At 46.3% G+C, this 17,997-nt stretch overlaps 2 protein-coding genes across 2 annotated transcripts in view; one reads left to right on the forward strand and one right to left on the reverse strand.

Annotated features, from left to right (window-relative positions):
- The window catches only part of PHLPP2 (PH domain and leucine rich repeat protein phosphatase 2), a gene marked incomplete at its 3' end in the record, with an annotated part of 34,985 nt that extends 24,262 nt beyond the window's left edge, over window positions 1–10,723 (forward strand). The window contains exons 12-19 of the mRNA XM_082005902.1: window positions 2,708–2,863; window positions 3,628–3,828; window positions 5,554–5,716; window positions 6,238–6,368; window positions 6,769–6,879; window positions 7,344–7,532; window positions 7,667–7,898; window positions 9,584–10,723. Coding sequence (XP_081862028.1) covers window positions 2,708–2,863; window positions 3,628–3,828; window positions 5,554–5,716; window positions 6,238–6,368; window positions 6,769–6,879; window positions 7,344–7,532; window positions 7,667–7,898; window positions 9,584–10,723 — 2,323 coding nt within the window. The remainder of the gene's footprint in view (window positions 1–2,707; window positions 2,864–3,627; window positions 3,829–5,553; window positions 5,717–6,237; window positions 6,369–6,768; window positions 6,880–7,343; window positions 7,533–7,666; window positions 7,899–9,583) is intronic.
- A 5,944-nt stretch (window positions 10,724–16,667) lies between these two features.
- On the reverse strand, window positions 16,668–17,951 carry MARVELD3 (MARVEL domain containing 3; the record flags this gene model as incomplete). Its single annotated transcript, XM_082005787.1, has 3 exons — window positions 16,668–17,278; window positions 17,492–17,592; window positions 17,893–17,951. 3 exons carry the CDS (start codon window positions 17,949–17,951, stop codon window positions 16,668–16,670), a joined length of 771 nt encoding a protein of 256 aa, XP_081861913.1.
- Between the last annotated feature and the right edge of the window lie 46 nt (window positions 17,952–17,997).

The following is a 17,997-nucleotide window of genomic DNA, read 5'->3' on the forward strand; positions in this document are numbered from 1 at the left end:
CTCCCTGTTTCCCTTTCAGTTTCTGCAGAAATGTGGTAAAAGGGAGCCAAGAACTAATATGATTTTGCAGATATTTATAATGACTTCTCCAAGGTACCAGGGATATCATGGGAAGAAGCAAAGCACAAATGTTCTTAGCCTAACAAGTGTGTTTGTTGGAGGTGTGATTGTAATGAATGAGACACACTTGCAGCCCAGAAGGCCAACTGTATCCTGGGCTTCATCAAAAGCAGCGTGGCCAGCAGGTGGAGGGAGGTGATTCTGCCCCTCTACTCCACTTTGGTGAGACCTGACCTGCAGTGCTCTGGAGCCCTCAGCACAGGACAGATATGGACCTGTTGGAGTGCATCCAGAGGAGGGCCACCAAAATGATCCGAGGGATGGAACACACCGCCTATGAAGAAAGACTGAGAGAGTTGGAGTTGTTCAGCCTGGAGAAGAGAAGGCTCTGGGGAGACCTTATTGCAGCCTGCCAGTACCTAAAGGGGGCTTATAAGAAAGATGGGGACAGGCTTTTTATCAGGGCCTGTAGTGATAAGACAAGGGGTAATGGTCTTAAACTAAAAGAGGACAGATTTTGACTAGATAAAAGGAAGAAATTTTTGACCATGAGGGTGGTGAAACCCTGGCCCAGGTTGCCCAGAGAGGTGGTAGATGCCCCACCCCTGGCCACGGCCCAAGTCAGGTTGGACGGGACTCTGAGCAACCTGATTGAATTGAACATGTCCCCGCTCATGGCAGGGGCTTGGACTAGATGACGTTGAAAGGTCCCTTCCCACCCAAACCATTCTATGACACAATATCTAGGGTAAGCTGTATTAAAGTTGAACACAAGGGTGGATTACAGTGAGGCCTGTATCAGAAATAGTGTGGCCAGCAGGAGCAGGGAAGTGATTGTGCCCCTGTACTCGGCACTGGTGAGGCCGCACCTTGAATACTGTGTTCAGTTTTGGGCCCCTCACTACAAGAAGGATGTTGAGGTGCTGGAGCGTGTCCAGAGAAGGGCAACGAAGCTGGTGAGGGGTCTTGAGCACAAGTCTTGTGAGGAGCGGCTGAGGGAACTGGGGTTGTTTAGTCTGGAGAAGAGGAGGCTGAGGGGAGACCTTATCGCTCTCTACAACTACCTGAAAGGGGGTTGTGGTGACGAGGGTGTTGGTCTCTTCTCCCAAGTAACTAGTGATGGGACAAGAGGAAATGGCCTCAAGTTATGCCAGGGGAGGTTTAGATTGGATATTAGGAAAAATTTCTTCACTGAGAGAGTGGTCAGGCATTGGAACGGGCTGCCCAGGGAGGTGGTGGAGTCGCCATCTCTGGAAGTGTTCAAAAAATGTGTGGATGTGGCACTTCAAGACATGGTTTAGGGGACATGGTGGCGCTGGATTAATGGTTGGACTTGATGATCTTGAAGATCCTTTCCAACCTAGTGATTCTGTGAAATGCAGAGAGCAGGCTCACACAGTTAAAGCAGCAGGTGTAGGGACATTACAATGGTTGTCAGAGACAAGACTGTATACATCAAAAGTAAGAAAAGGATGTAATAAGGATGTGATAATGAGAACTTAGAAAAGAATTTTAGGCATGCCAATGGATGAAAAAGACCAAATTTTAAGTATGTTATGCAAAAACAACCTGTAGCATTCAGACACAGAAATATATAGTATAAAAAGAAATCTAAGCCTTTTCCCAAGTGCTGGAATTTACTGTATCCATTGGGGATCTCTTCCAGTATGTCTTTGTCATCAACACTGTAAGTATGTCTTGTGTATGGTTAGAACTTTGCCAGTGTTGACTTTCAGCCATTTATCAGGTTAATCCAGCAGACTAAAGCTTAAAGAGCTTCACACAAGGAGATACAGTTCATGGTGAACTTGTCTTTTACACTTAGTTATCCGAAAACAGAATTGTGTCAAAGTGATGTGCAACAGTGTTGAGTGGAGATATCCAACCCAGCTCTGGATGAGTCAGCTTGAATAAGGAAATTGGTTTATCTATATTTGAATGGCCTTTTTTTCCCCAGTATAATTAGCTTTGAGAAGTCACAGCATACAGAAAGAAACTGAATTAATTGGCCTGCATGGAGTAGTGCACTAGTGCAGCTTTAGCATTTCATGCTTCAAAGCTGTTCTGTACAGGGCTCTGAGAATATAGTCCCAAATTACCACCTCACCCAAGTTCTAGGCTATGTCCAGATGTGTTCAGATATCCTTTCTCAAAATTCCTGCAAGCAATTCTCTGCAGTTCATGGGGTTAGAGCCCTTTTCCTTCAGTAAGCACTCAATTCTGGAGAATGTGACAGCAGCCTCAGAAGTAACACGGGAGTGCTAAGCAGCCTGTTAAAGCTCTGAATTTAAGTTGGCACAGGGGAAGCACAAGTGAAAATAGGCATTTAAATCCATCCTTCGTGACTTCACTTTTTTGTCTGCCTGAGAGAATGCTAGGCATATGCACACAGACAGACTTGCATCACAAGTTACTAATCTGCAGTAGCAGAGAGGGAAATGTAGATACACTTCCAAGCATTTAGAGTGGCTGAGGCACCTTACCATGTGTGGTTTTTCTGCTTTGTCATTGCTTACATTTTATGGATCAATGTATTTTAATTTTTCTCTGCTGTACCGTCACATTATAATGGATTAAGTACTACCCTTTCCAACTCTGTGGGTATGGAGTGAACCAAGCTGATATAGAAAACCCTGTGTCTTTCTAGGATCCTCAGCAGCTTGAGCCTTCGGAAGTTGATGGTAGGGCACAACTGTCTGCAGAGCCTTCCACCTCTTCTAGAACACATTCCACTGGAGGTGCTGGACCTTCAGCACAACCTGTTGACTAAACTCCCGGAGACGCTCTTTGTCAAGGCTCTGAAGTGAGTGGCAGTAGAGAGTGTCTTTTGTCTGCGTTAGCCTTTGGAGGTGTAAAGGCTGATAGTGGCATCTGCGTGACTGTCCTTGCAAGGTTCCATTTGTATAAGAGATAATGAGGTGTGTGTTTAATGAGGAGGTAATTCAAGTGCTGTGAGGGAAGTCATCAAGCTGATTTGAGGAAATCAGTCCATGTTACTGTTTAATTACAGGAAAACGGGCTTGCCTAACCCAACAGGCAAACTAAGAATTGGCTTCAGTTGCAAGTGTTTCTAAGATCATGTTACTGCCTGAAGAGCTTTGTCTTTAAAAGTAGTGCATAAATTCAGGTACAAAGGAAGAAGCCATACAGATTTTCAGGCATTAAAGCAGAAAGTACATAAGGTCATTGGAGAACAGTGAGAGACACCCTGGGAAATGAACAACCATGCATAACTGTCTTTTCAGACATGAGTCAACCCTTCTTTTAAAGATTCTGAATAAGAGTTTATGTAGTCTGCTTCCACAAGTTTTACCCACCCTCCCCACAGGCTCTTCAGTACTCACTGTTTACTGTAAAATGCTATGTGCATCTGCAGTGCTGTATAGTTCATAAGTCATTAGTAGACTCATAAAACTCAATGCAAGTAGGGACGTTACACTGTGTTGTCTGGCCTACTGTCTAATGCTGTTTCTCTGTCCACACTGGCATTTGTATAGCTCCTTTTCCTGCTATGAATGGAGTGGTTTAGATGATATGAAGTCTGATTTTTGCACTTGCTATGGTTAGCCTCAGGTACCTGAATGCCTCTGCAAACAGCCTGGAGTCCTTGCCCCCTGCATATACAGGGGAGGAGAGTCTGAGCATGCTGCAGCTGCTTTACTTGACCAATAATAACCTCACAGATCAATGCATCCCTGTCTTGGTGGGACACCCAAGCCTACGGATCCTGCATCTGGCAAACAACAACCTACAGACTTTTCCTGCAAGGTAATTAAGTAAGGCTGGTGGATGAGATAGTGCTCACCAGGAGTATGTCACCTGCCTTACCACAATTGTACGTGAGTCAGTGTCAAAGCAAAGAAGTGTTGGCAGCGAGTGGAGGGAGGGGATTCTCCCCCTCTACTCCATTCTCATGAGGCCCCACCTGGAGCACTTGCATCGAGTTCTAGAGTCTCCAGTACAAGAAAGGCCCCTCCAGAGGAGGGCCATGTAAATGATCAGGTGGCTGGAACACCTCCCCCATGAAGAAAGCCAGAGAGTTGGGATTGTTCAGCCTGGAGAGGAGAAGGCTTCGGGAAGACCTTTTTGCAGCCTTTCAATGTATAAAGGGGTCTTATAAGAAAGGCGCAGAGAGACTTTTTACCAAGGCCTGTAGTGACAGGACAAGGGGCAATGGTTTTAAACTGAAAGAAGGTAGATTTAGATTTGATATAGGGAAGAAATGTTTTACAATGAGGGTGGTGAGACACTGGTCTAGTGAAAAATGGCCCTGCCCCACAACCCCGGGGCGGGGGGGCTGAACTAGATCTTTAAAGGTCCCTTCCAACCCAAACCATTCCATAATTTTCCAAGTGTAGCTGAAGAAGACTTCAGCTGTCTATGCATAATGATAAATATACTCAGCCTTTTTTAGTTTCTTAGCATGGGGGGGGGGAGGCAGGGGGGCTGCCCTCTGAATCCTTTCCAAATTCTCAATGATTTTGTGGCTATGTAGACAGCAGAACTTGCACACTGCTCTACTGAAAATCATAAGCAGATAATGTTGGTTGCAAGCATCTACTTGAGTTCCCTTCTGGTGACATCTTTTTACACTGTTCTGTTCTGAGTACCTGTTCATCTGACTCGAGCCTTTTTCAGAATCATGTCTCTGAGGATTGTTTCCTCTGTAGTTGTGACTTGTACAAGTTCCTATATGCATTACTTAATTAATCTAAATCATGTGCTCTTAAGTTGATGTTACCAAATAGTTCATATTACTGTATGTTGAAACTAAGATTCCACCATATTTTTTATCTGCAAATTTTACTAGGTATAATTTGGTGAGTGGCTATTAATCACTGATCTATTGACTGTCATTGAATCAAAAGTGCCCCTCCACAAAACCCCACTAGAAGGACTTACCACTGAATTCTTAATTCATTATTACTTTTCAGTATCTTCTGCAATCCAGTTTTGGGGTATCAAATATATTTTCTTTGGAATACAGTAGAGAGCTAGTGCTACACTGGTAGACTTCTGTGCCAGCTTAATTTATAGTCTCATAAAGCCCAGCAAATTCTGTCACATGAGCAGAAAAATCTAAGGGTTTTTTAAAATTAATTATTTCAGCACAATTAATTTGACATTGATTGCATCTGTGCAAGCTTTGCCATGATTCTACTGGGTACTGGTCAGGCTAAACAACCACTTTGTGTAAATCTGTTTATTCCTCCAAAGTACACTGACACAGCTTAGCTTTTTTTTGCCAGTTTTAAAATTAAGACAGTACAATCTTCTCCTTTAGTTCTCTAAAAATCAGGGGTGAAGGGATCTGTCTTGTATAAATCTAAGCCAAGCTTGGGGACCCTGAGCTCTTATTAGATCATCTCTTGGGACTCTTGATTGTCTATCAATAAATTAAAAATGTAGCTCAAAGGTCAGTGTCTATGGATACCTTATCTACAGATTCAGAAAGTGAATATAAGATATAGTATTCTTTTGTTTCTCTTTCAGCAAACTCAGTAAGCTGGAGCACTTGGAAGAGCTGAATCTGAGTGGCAACAAACTGAAAACAATTCCCACAACAGTGGCAAACTGCAAGCTACTTCGTACACTTATTGCACACTCTAATGAAATCAGCATCTTCCCAGAGATCCTGCATTTGCCCTGTATTCAGGTATTCTTACATAGAAGGTAAAGAGGTATCAGGGGAAAGTTTGGGTTGGAGAATGAAGAATAACTGCTGGGAGAGGAACTGGAGATCCCAGCATTTTGCTTGGTCAACCTGAGAAGAGGGCACAGAATATGCATTCTAGAGCTCTTGCCTTTCAGAGTTGATCAAAGATGGCTTATCTGTCATTCGTCTTTACCATCTGTCTCTGACTTGGTGTATTTCTGTTCACCATTTGAGACAGTAGGGAGTGTTATATAGCCAGGCAGGTTTATATATATAGGCCTTCTATTATGTTTTAGCGTGACCTATTCTTTCAGTATTGGAGTCCTGGCTATTGCAGGTTATAAGTATTTGCTGCTTATAGATTGTTCTTCTACTGATAGGTCAGACCCATTTTCATTACCTGTTTGTGCGATACAATCAGTAGTGGGGTCATATGATGGCTGGAGGAATACTGGAGTAACTGATCACATGAGAGAACAGAGAATATTTTCTTTGTCATTGTGCTTTGTTTGATACTGCAGTTTGTGGACTTGAGCTGCAATGAGTTAACTGAAATCCTAATCCCCGAGGCACTGCCAGGTGCTTTGCAAGAGTTGGACCTAAGCGGAAACACAAACCTGGTGCTGGAACACAAGACACTGGACATCTTCAGGTGAGCCACGGAGGTGCCAATCCAGTAGTGACCTGCACAGGGAAGAGTAACCCTTCCCAGGAGGGGAAATGGGATAGTAAAGTGTGTATCACAGCACTGCATAATGTTATAATGTGCCCTGCCTGAGGCAGCTGAAGCTTTTTGTCTTGCAGAAAGGGAAAAGTCTGGGTCCAAATCATCAGAGCAAGCAAACAATTTCTCAGGTGGTATGAGGTTCTTCCAGCTGTCTCTGGCATAAGCAGCCAGACATCTCCAGAAAGCCAAGACCTTAACCTCTTCTCAGTGGTGCAGTTCTCTCCGCAGGCTGCTGTCTAAAACTCTAGACTGGACAAGGCCCTTTGGTCACAAGCTGTTCAGCGGGGTCAAGGAGAGAATGACTTCTCCTCTTCTCTCTCTGTAGTCACATTACCACACTGAAAATTGATGCTAAGCCCTCCCTCACGGCAGACTCGGCACTCACTTCTACCTTCTGGAGTCATGGAGTATCTGAGATGGCAGGCCAAAGAAATAAGTGAGTATTGTGGTCTGCTGGACGCTGATACTTTGTCGTCTCAGGGTCCTAGGCGGCATGCACTGCGAAGCATCCAAGCAGACTTGTTTTGCTCAAGAGCTCATCCATCCCTCTGTCTCTCCAGATCTCTCGCTAAGTCTTGGTAACTCAAGCCTCCACATTGTCCTTTTCCCTCAGTTTTCACACTTATCCCAGGACACTTGAACTTTACTTCCCACCCTAGCAGAGATGCTTTTTCTTTCTCTTGCTGGCTGTGCCTGTGGCCCTCTCCTGAGTGTGGTCAAGGAGGGTTTGGGAGTTAAAATAATGAACTGCAGCTGTACATCTCATGAGGCAGTGAATGTAAGGACAGTGGCTTTGTTGCCCTGTGAGAACAGCACTCATGCGAGGTGCCTGATGGCTATGGTTTTGGGGACCATATAATCTTTTGAGACTTTAATTTTGCTTGTATACTTTTCTAACAGGCTGTGTGTGTCCTCCCTGGCACTGGGGAGCTTTGCAGAGGGGGTGGAGGCTGTGTATGGCATGTTTGATGGTGACAAGAATGAGGAGCTGCCACGCTTGCTGCAGTGCACCATGGCCGATGTGCTCCTGGAGGAGGTACAGCAGTCAGACACCATGTTCATGTCCAACACCTTCTTGGTCTCCCACAGGTAGGACAGTGAGCAAGCTGGTCCTGGTGGGACCTGCATAGGTATATCACTTAACGTGTTAGGTGGGGTGAGGCAGTCCTCCAGAATGCCTGTCACTGGAGTCTGGAGCCTTCCTACACATTCTTCTCCAACAGGAAGCTGGGCATGGCTGGGCAGAAGCTGGGTTCCTCTGCTGTTCTTTGCTATATTCGTCATGATGTGGCTGATCCAGCCAGCAACTTTTCTCTGACGGTGGCCAATGTGGGGACGTGCCAAGCCATTCTGTGCCGAAGTGGAAAACCACTGCCTCTTTCCAAAGTCTTCAGCCTTGAACAATGTTCAGAAGAAGCCAAGAGAGTCAAGGAGCAAAAAGCCATTATAACAGAGGTTGGTTTGGACCCTCTTCACTTCACCTTCCACCCTCTCATAAAAGCTTGGTATAAACACTGGAGCTCTGCTGCCTGCACAATACTACAGGGGAGAAGATGGCATGAAGGTGTTTGAGTGACATGTCTGTTGCTTCCTAGTCTTCTTCTCTTGCTGATTAGTTATTCAGAATGACATGTTCCTAAAACACCCCTTATGGCCTGAGAATACAGGTACAGCATGTCAAGGATAGCTTGGGGAGAGAAGGAGGAAAGAAAATAGGTGTGGAGCTAAAAGAGGGGAAGTCAATAATACTGTGCATGACTTGGGAATGTGTGGAGAGGAGCCACTGGAAGAACAGAGCAGGGTCTGGGAAGTCATCTTATCTCAAAACCAACAAAATATATGTGGTGTTTCTTGAAAAGTATGACTCAAGTTACCTCTCTTTGGATTTCTTCCATGTTTTACTCAGTGAAGGTACAGAATTAGTGGCCCTTGAGACAGGCAGAATATGGATATAAAGTGTATTACTGGAAAAATGTTAACACAAAAAAGACAGAGATATTCATGAATTTTATGCAAAAGTATTAAAATTATTTCTGGAGAACTCTCTAAAAGTTAACTTTCTAAACTTGGAAATAACAGGGAGGTTCCAAAGAACTGGAAAATAGGTCATAAGTGAAGATCTGAGAAATCAGTACCAGTCATATTAGTTTTATGCTCAGTGGGTCTTTTAAAAAGTATCAGGTTGTTTGATAAAAGTGTTTCTGACAGGGATAATCTGTTAATGTGTTATAGCTCTGCAAGGTGCAATAATCCATAGCATTCTGACTAAAAATGACTGAGGAGTCAATGTAGCACGTTAAATGGTTTAAAAACTGGCTGATTCTGAAAAATAAAAGTGAAATCATTGTCCAAGGAGACTTCCCTGCACATGTCCTCTGCTTGTTTTTACTAGTTAGCAGCGGCAGCAATGTTTAACACCCAGAGGATATAGAAATTAAGAACACTGAGATAAAATTCAAAACACTGGGGAAGCTGTGTACTCTGTATGCACTGACTTGGAAAAGGGACTGAGGGCTGTGTGCGATTTCCTATCCAGAAGACTAGTGCCAGGCTGACCAGGGGACTATCCAGCAGGAAAAGGAAGGAGGTATTACCTCCAGGTTACAGCAGTAGCATGAGATACCTACTTTGTTCTTTTCTTCCTCAGGATGTAGTGTCCACACTTCAGAATGCAGTTATGTTAATAAAGAGGGAGATAGTTCAGAAAGTACACAGAAGTTATTTAATGTCTGGATAATCTGCCTTGCAATGAGAAAGTAAAAAGTCACTATCTAGCTCATACTGAAAAAATAAGTTTCACGTTAAGACTCATGAGTGAGATTCTCTGTTGAATGTACTGCAGGTAGTCTAGCTGCGCATTTCTGAATAATTGTAGCAAACTATTCTGAACATGACAAAAAGTCTTGTGGGATAAAATTGTGTTACTGCCAGCATGGGTGATGGTGATTACTGTACCTGATGATGAGATAGAGTGAATGCCTATACTGTGGTACCTGGGCCTAGGTCCTTTTCTCCGGTGCTGTAGCTGTGCACTGGCATTTCTCAAGGCTCCAAACCAGTATATGGGCAGGGGAGAGACTGCTCTCCAAATGGTGTTAATAGCAGACCTAACACTACTGCCTTGTTTCTTTTGTCTGCAGGACAATAAGGTCAATGGGGTGACTTGCTGTACTCGGATGCTGGGCTGCACATACCTGCATCCTTGGATTCTGCCCAAACCCCATGTCAATTCCATTCCATTGACTATACAAGACGAGCTGCTACTTCTAGGGAACAAAGCTCTCTGGGAACACCTTTCTTACACAGAGGCTGTCTCAGCTGTGCGCCACCTCCATGACCCACTAGCTGCTGCAAAGAAACTCTGCACTTTAGCCCAAAGCTATGGTTGCCAAGACAATGTATGTGCAATGGTGGTGTGTCTGAACATCAGTGAGGACAGCTGCACATGCGAGATGCATGGCCTCACTCTGCCAGGTCCTGTGGGATTTAGTTCCACCACCACCAAGCCAGCAACACCTTCATATAGCAGTGGAATTGCTTCAGAGTTCAGCAGTGAACTGTCTGCTTCTGAGGTTAGCAGTGAGGTGGGCTCTACTGCTTCAGATGAACACAATGTTGTTGGTCTTGATGGCAGTTTGCTACCACGACAAGAGCGACGCTGCAGCCTACATCCTGTGCCCCCCTCAAGCATTTTTCAGCGCCAACCTTCCAATGCCACATTCTCTAGCAACCAGTCTGACAATGGTCTTGATAGTGACGATGAGCAGCCTGTGGAAGGCGTGATGACAAATGGCAGTAAAGTGGAGGTAGAGGTGGACATCCACTGCTGTAAAGGAAAGGGCCTGGAGTTTGAACCTCCTGCTGCAGAGTACAGCTCTTCTGCTTCAGGGCCAGAGGATGACTCTGGGCTTGTCCTCGTCATTCGTAGACAGAACAGTATAAACTGCAACACTGTGCAGAGAGGGATCAAGGAAAAGTGTGAACTACAAAAATCTCTTTCCACATGCTGTCTCTATGGAAAGAAGCTTTCCAATGGCTCCATAGTGCCCTTGGAGGAGAGCCTCAACCTCATTGAAGTAGCCACAGAGGCACCCAAGAAGAAGACAGGCTATTTTGCTGCTCCATCCCAGATGGAGCCAGAGGATCAATTTGTGGTGCCACCCGATCTGGAGGAGGAAGTGAAGGAACAAATGAAGCAGCACCAGGAGAATGAAGCAGATCAGGAAAAGAAAGAAGAACATGCAACGGCTTTGCCAGAGGAGTTTGACACAGCTTTGTAACCCTACAAGTACTGCTCCCACAATTGTCCCAGGAACCTCTGTCCCATAAGGGCTGTCTCGCCCTCCAAGGAGAGCTGGGATCTGCAGGGAGTACAGGCATCTGCTGCTTCCTTAATGGAGTCAAGGAAGAATTGGGTGTGCTAAGGTCTGAGCTGTCTCCTTTTCACTGTAGAGTCTCAATTGTTCTGAGCACTCAGACCAGCACCTGAGCTCTGTGTTACAGACTGTCTGGTAATGTGCAAGCACTAGGAAGAAGGCAGGTGTTCCAACACCCGCCTGTAACTCCTTGAACCCTGAGGTCCTGCCAGCTCTGCAGGAAAGGGGCTGGCATATGTGTGTGTGGGGTGAGGAGGCTGCTGAGAAGACAATGTTCAGTATTTGGAGTCCTGTGAATATTTCTGGTGCAGCCCCTGCCCCCAGCACCTGACTTTGTTACTCCTTGAAAGAATACAGCCAGTTGCAATGAAGCTGACCCAAGGATGGTTTCCTACATTAATTGCAAGCACTTTTATTGATTACACTTAAGCTGTTCTGCTCCCCTTCAGCGCAGCACTTTATTATTTAGGATTAGGGGAGAGAGCACTCCACAGCAGGTGTGGTGGGGGCTTTTCCCGATGGATATTGTTAGGGCAGTGGAAGACTTGGGTACCAGTGTTCTGATGAGCACTGGTGCAGGGCAGAGTGAGGGCTATGATGGGATCAGCCTATGCATGATGAGAAAATACACAGCTGAGTGATAAGCAGGTGCCAACTGATGCATTTTTACATGGAGCATACTCTGGACTGGTTGATTAAGGTAATGTATAGAACTAGTGCTTCTAGCTGCAGAGCACAGACCCAGCTCAGCAGCAACTTGGCCACCTCCATCATGGCTGCTTCACAGTAGAGACTTCCTGCATCCAGAAGACATGGGATGAAACTCGGAGCTCATGCTTGTTTCGGTGAGGTACTTGGTCTAAGACGAAACAGAGTTGTAAGCAGTGGTGTGCCGCTCTAAGGCTAGTGAGCAGCGGGGCTGCCCTTCACGTGCTGGGGAAGCATTCAGTGCTCTGTTCCACTAACATAAACCTCTGCACTATCGGCTACAGCATCTTTGCTTGCCTCTGAAAACTGGCATCGTATTCCAGATCCACAGCAACCTGCGTTTCATGGTACACGCTCAATTTGGCCACAAACAAGGTAAAAGCATACTTGTTTCTGCTTAGCTTTCAATGCAAAAGGAAAAACAGAACTTTTCACCTCAATAACATCTTTATCAGCACTGGAAAAGATGTTTAAAACAGTCCCTCTAATGGTGAATTGGCCAGTCTGCACTGGGCAGATACATTGTGTTTCTATTAGGATTTTTGGTGTAGGGTGTAAGTTGGCTGGCTACGTCATTGTCTCGTGTAAGGGTTGTGAAAAGCCCACTGCCTCTGTAGCATGCAGATCTGTCTTCCTTAGCCAGCAGAGAGCTGGACAACAGCTGCCCTAGTCACGTCAGTGGTGCAATAATCCTGACTGTAATGTGGGCTAGTGCCTTTTCTTCTTTGTTAATTATATTTATGAAGAAAACTTGAAAGTTTCTTCTCAAGACTTTGAGGGGCTTGAGTCGTCTATTTTCTGATCAAATTCAGGCCTTGCTCAGAAGGAAATACTGTGCAGTCTACTTGTGGGATTCTGTCAATATAGATCTTTTGACAAAATCTAACCGTTTTATTGAGATTTCAAAGCACCTTGGATTTCTTCTCACTAGGAAAAAATGTATTTTTACCATGCATGAGTGCAACATTTTAGTATATGCCTTGTGCGAGTTACTGTGTAATCATGAAACAACCCAACTTTTTCCAAAGTTTAAAATCTCACATATTTTGGCTGTTTAAATGCCTGTTTCATTTGGAAATTGAGAGAAAAGCTAATTCTTAGAATCACAGAAACAGCAGCATTTTAATCCCTTAAAGAAACAACAGCAGAAAAGATTCAAAAACTAAACCCCAGACTTCTTTCATGTTCTCTTCATACAGGCATGCAGAAAAGGCTTGTCCCAAGGTACTTGACTATAACTTTTAATTCTGTCTCTGGTGATAATTTTACCAAGTATCTGTGCCCAGCCCAACACTTCCCAAAACCTGACAGGGCTGCAAAGCAGCCTCTGTTCAGTATGGGACCAGTGCAGAAATACACTCTTCTTTCTGAGTAAGACTGTGACAAACCTTGCACTAGGAGGGTGGCAGATGTTAATGCCAGTCAGGCCTCTATTTCTTGTGCTGATGTGGAAAATCCAGTGTGTCCTTGGCAGTCTGAACCAGTAGCATTGCCTGGAGAGTTGGCATTGCCACAGGGAGTTAGTTATGAATGGCTTGACCTAGCTCTGTGGGGAAGGGCTAAGTAAAACAAAGCTCTGCGATGGAGCATGTAGATTTCTGAGCTGCTCCTCTTCACAGCAGCAGCAGAATGAAATGCAAGGACTTCCTGCTTAGCTTTTTCCTCTAGTACCATTTCTGGATTTGAAGCAGAAAGGGATTTTAATACAGCCAGCTCCTATTTTCTGTGGGTGTGAACTGTTACGGCAGAACATGGCTTGTTCTCTTACACTAGGTAGAGTCCACAGCTTTCTTTGCTTAAGCTGATCATAGAATCACAGAATCTTTGGGTTGGAAGGGACCTTTCAAGGCCATCTAGTCCAACCCCCTGCAGTGATCAGGGACATCTTCAACTAGACCAGGTTGCTCAGAGCCCAGTCCCACCTTGACCTGGGATGTTTCCAGGGATGGGGCATCTACCACCTCTCTGGGCAACCTGGGCCAGGGTTTCACCACCCTCATTGTCAAAAATTTCTTCCTTTTATCTAGTCGAAATCTGTCCTCTTTTAGTTTAAGACCATTACCCCTTGTCCTATTGCTACAGGCCCTGATAAAAAGTCTGTCCCCATCTTTCTTATAGGCCCCCTTTAGATACTGGCAGGCTGCGATAAGGTCTCCCCAGAGCCTTCTCTTCCCCTGATACTATGAACATTTGTCTTACTCTGGGCAGTACAGCCCGAGTGCTTCCCTCCATCACCACCTTTTGTTTTCCTGCCTCCCTAGAGGCAGCAAGCTTCTCCTTTGTCTTCCTCACCTTACTTGTTAACACCACAATAGATTTCCAGCTCCCTAGGAGCACTGCTGTAGGTGGAACAGGTATGAATGGGCAAGCCTAGAGAAGGACTTGGAGCAGGGCATAGAAAGTGTTTTCCCAGTTCTCTTCCTGTTCTCCTATCTCTTCCCCAATTTTTGTATGTGGTTCTTGCACAAATACATCATCTCCACAGAGACACATCGCTAAGAATGTCCCATTCGATAACAGATTTGCTATTGGAGACAGGTTCTCAGCTCGGCGTCATCAGGCTCTCCTGTCCGTGCTGAGCAATGCCAGACCTGCCATGCTCCATGCAGCCACAATCAAGTTAGGCCGGCGAGTTGCTTTGTCCATCTCTTCAGTAACTCTGGCTCTGCTGATGAGCCTGCTCGCCGAGAAAGGTGCTCTAAAGCCACTGGCCTGTCTGCCCTGTCCTGTCCAGAAAGGCTTCCGCAAAAGGAACCCATGTAGTCAGTGATGAGTAGTTGAGGCCCAAGCATTAAGGACAACAGATAGCCTCCAAATGTTGCTACCAGCACCAGGAGCAGGCCTGCTGGAGGCAGAGCCACAGATTGCTGGGACCTGATCAGAATACTGAACTAGATGGGAGGATAAAATTCTGTTCCAAGAAGGAGCAAGTATTTCCCTTTCTCGGGCACAGGCTGCTGTGAGGCCTGAAATTCTTCTCCTAGTACACGGGCCCTTCAGCCACACCTAAGGCCCTAGGACTTCAGGATTTTCTGCACTCCTTCCAAATGATGACTTTTGTGTCACTTGCCAAAGGCTTTCTTCAGGCAGTAGGGCCACCTCTTCGGTTTTGTGCAATCATTGTCTGCTTTCCATTGCCATCTGAAGACTCAAGTGGGGTTTCTCCTCTTTTTTCACATTTTAAAATTATTCCTTTTTTTAGCTTGACTTATATGACCTAGCGCATGTTAATATTGCAGCACATCAACAGTTTATTAAATATTTTTTCATGTTTTTTGTTTTAAAAAGGAGAGTATTTTCTGCATCCTATTCTAGCATGCACCTATAATAATCCCCATTTTTGTCCTGTATGGGAGTAGGTTGTCCAGTGAATGCACCTTCAGCACTATGGCCTATGTTTGCATTGCTTTGGAGAGGCAAGTAATGTAAGATTGCTGGAAAACACTATTCTGTTGATTCTTTATTCAGGTGTATAGAGCAGTCCAGGAAGGAAGAGTACTTTTGCATCAACTTTTCAGCTGACTTAGCAATAAAGATTTTTACTTTCATCTAACTATTCTGATTCCATTACTGTGCTGGAGGGAATCTGTGCAATATCCCAGTCAAACATAGCTGTGGCTAGCAGTAGCTGTGCTGTAAGCTCTCCTTCATTCTCTGCAGGCTCTGTATGCTACTTCACTCATCATTTCCATACAAAAGCTACTTGCAAAACACTGTGAGGGTGGAATTCATAATACCAATTATTAGGCAGCTTTCTGCATCCTGCCAGAGGAATCCTGCCCTGTGAACTTGCTCTAAATAGCACTGTACTGCGCTGTAGAAGTAGCTGCACCAAGCAGGAAATACAGAATCATTAAAAGAAATAGGACTACAGTGGATTGTCCACATAAATCCCTGCACTGAAACACTCCATGCATCTAGCTACTAAAAGGGAGGAGAAATCAAACAAACCCTGAAGTACCTGGTGTGTTCCTATTTAGCATGTTTTACTTTTGTATCAGTAGTTCCAACAATGTTCCATGGTTTTGGTTAATTGTGAAGATTTAGGCACTGGTGCCAGTGAAACTGGAGATACATCTGAGACAAAGCATGTTTCTGGTATGTTTAGTTTGGTGTTTGGGTTTTTGATTTTTAATATGGGTAGAACTAGTCAGTGAGACCAGTGGTGGTTCCATCTTCCTATGGACAATGCACATAGTGGGCACTGGTCTGAAGTGACATTTCATTCTGAGGCATGATTTTGTGATTCGAGTACTACTTTTCTTTTCCCTGTTAATTTTTAAAAAGACTTTTATAGGAAATTTACATTTCACTTTTTTTTTAATAAATAATACAAGAGCAGCATCTCATTTCCCCAACTTGTACATTAAAAGTGCATTTTGAAAACAATTTATTTCTATCTTAAACCACCTGTTTGAGCTTTTAAAGCTTTTGTCTCATTATCCCAACTCAGGGCAACTTTTTAAGCAATACTGTTGCATACAAGTTATATACAAGACCACTTCATACATAGAATATGCCCTCTGCAGGAGAGTTTGAAAAGGCATTGTGCCACAAATTAGACTGAGTGTATTCATCATTTTGCAAGTTTCTTTCAGGATTCTCTGATGGCTCCATAAATGCTACGTTCAAACTGCCCTGTTAGTTCCAAGAGACCTACAAGGAAGCAATAATTAGCTGCCACAGCCATGATCACACATTTTTAAGAGCTGTCTCCTCAGTCAACAGTCGCATGCCCTTTGTAGAGACAGTTTCAGCTACAGGAAGCTGTTCACCAACAGCTGTATGTAGTAGCAGTACTTGCAGCATGACCTCCCTGGAGAATGAGACACCTGATGGAGGGGAGGGAAAGGCCACCTTGAAACAGGCAGCATGCTAGTAAACTACACCAGGACACTCCCTCTCTACCAAGAGTCAGCCAAGGGAGTCCATCAGCCTAACTTTGTGTCTACTAGTGATTCAATAATGCAAATTCACGTTAGAAGCAGCTTGATTCTACCATATTTAGAGCTATACTCTCAGTGTGTGTTCTGCTGTAGCATTAAGGATGCACTGCCCAGAAGCAAGGAAAAGCATACTGCTTCATCTCAATAAGGAGGCTAGCAAAAATCATAACCACTGATGGAGCAGAAAAATGGTTCTAAAGCTTGTATAATTGTGTTGGCTTCTGTTTCAGTTTGTGAACTGTTCTGTACCCCCTGGCAGCTAGGCCTGCACTAAGCAGGTAAGCTGTAACAGCGATGCAGCCTAAGAGGCCGGCAGCAATCTCCGCCCCATGCAGGCTGCACCTAAAGCCCTGATAGCCTTTGCTTTCATAAAGCTGCTCTCTCTCTTTGCACACTGATGAATTATAAACCCCCAGCAGAAAATGGAAGAAATAGTACAGAGCAGGCACTATGCCTATTGCAATCACTATGTCCAGGATGCATTCAACTACCAGCCATGCGGGGAAATGCCACGGTAACCGCAGAACACCAACCAAAATAAGAACACAAGAAAGGACCAGGAGACACCCTCCCACGGCCATTGCCGCCCTTGCAATTGGCAGCTTCAGTAGGTAGAAACGCTGGTCAAGCTGCTGGGCTTTTTCCCCGTCTGCTCCACTAAAGCCACTGTAAGCCCCGCCGTACTGATAGTAGTAGATGCCGCCCAGGCTGGGAAGGCCCGTGTAGCCTCCCGTCGAGCCGCAGGACACGGAGCTGCAGACCAGGATCAGCACGGCGAGTAGCGCTTCCGCCATCTGGCAGCAGGCTGGAAGGGGAAGGGCGGCGGTGGGTCTGCGGCCGGAGCGCAGGGCCGCCGGGCCCGAGCCGGGCGGCGGCCGGGAAGGGGCTGCTCCCCGCGTCGGGCAAGGGGGCCCCGGAAAGGAAGCCGAGCCGGGCCAGGCCGTCGGCTCCAGCGGGCCAAAGGAAGCGGCTCCCGCAGCCACGGCGGCGGCCCAGCGGCCCTTCCCATCCCGCTCACCCCTGCCCGTGCCCAGGTACCGGCAGCGAGGGCATTCCAGCAGCCCCGGCGCGGCGGCGCGGCTTCCCGGCGGCTCCTGCGGCCCTGCTCTGGGCACGGCGCTGAAGGGAAACGGTGGCGGGGATAGCAGCGACCTGCCCGGGCCCCTCACGGCCGCCTGCCCGCCCCGCCGCGCCCCGTCCCGCCCGGACCCCTCAGGGCCGCCCGTCCGCCCCGTCCCGCCCGGACCCCTCAGGACCGCCCGTCCGCCCCGCCGAGCCCCGTCCCGCCCGGGCCCCTCAGGGCCGCCCGTCCGCCCCTCCGAGCCTCGTCCTGCACGGGTCCCTCACGGCCGCCTGCCCGCCGAGCCCGTCCCGCCAGCCGCCCAGGCCCCTCACAGCCGCCTGTCCGCTACCCCTCACCGCCCGCCCGCCCCGGCGCGTCCTGTCCGCGGGGCGCGGGGACCGCTCCGCTCCGCCATGGCCCGGCGCGGCCCCGCTCCTCCGGCACTGGGGGCGGAGGGCGCC

This window comes from Phaethon aethereus (assembly GCF_964289735.1).
Source record: "Phaethon aethereus genome assembly, chromosome: 13".
NCBI classification, from domain to species: domain Eukaryota; kingdom Metazoa; phylum Chordata; class Aves; order Phaethontiformes; family Phaethontidae; genus Phaethon; species Phaethon aethereus.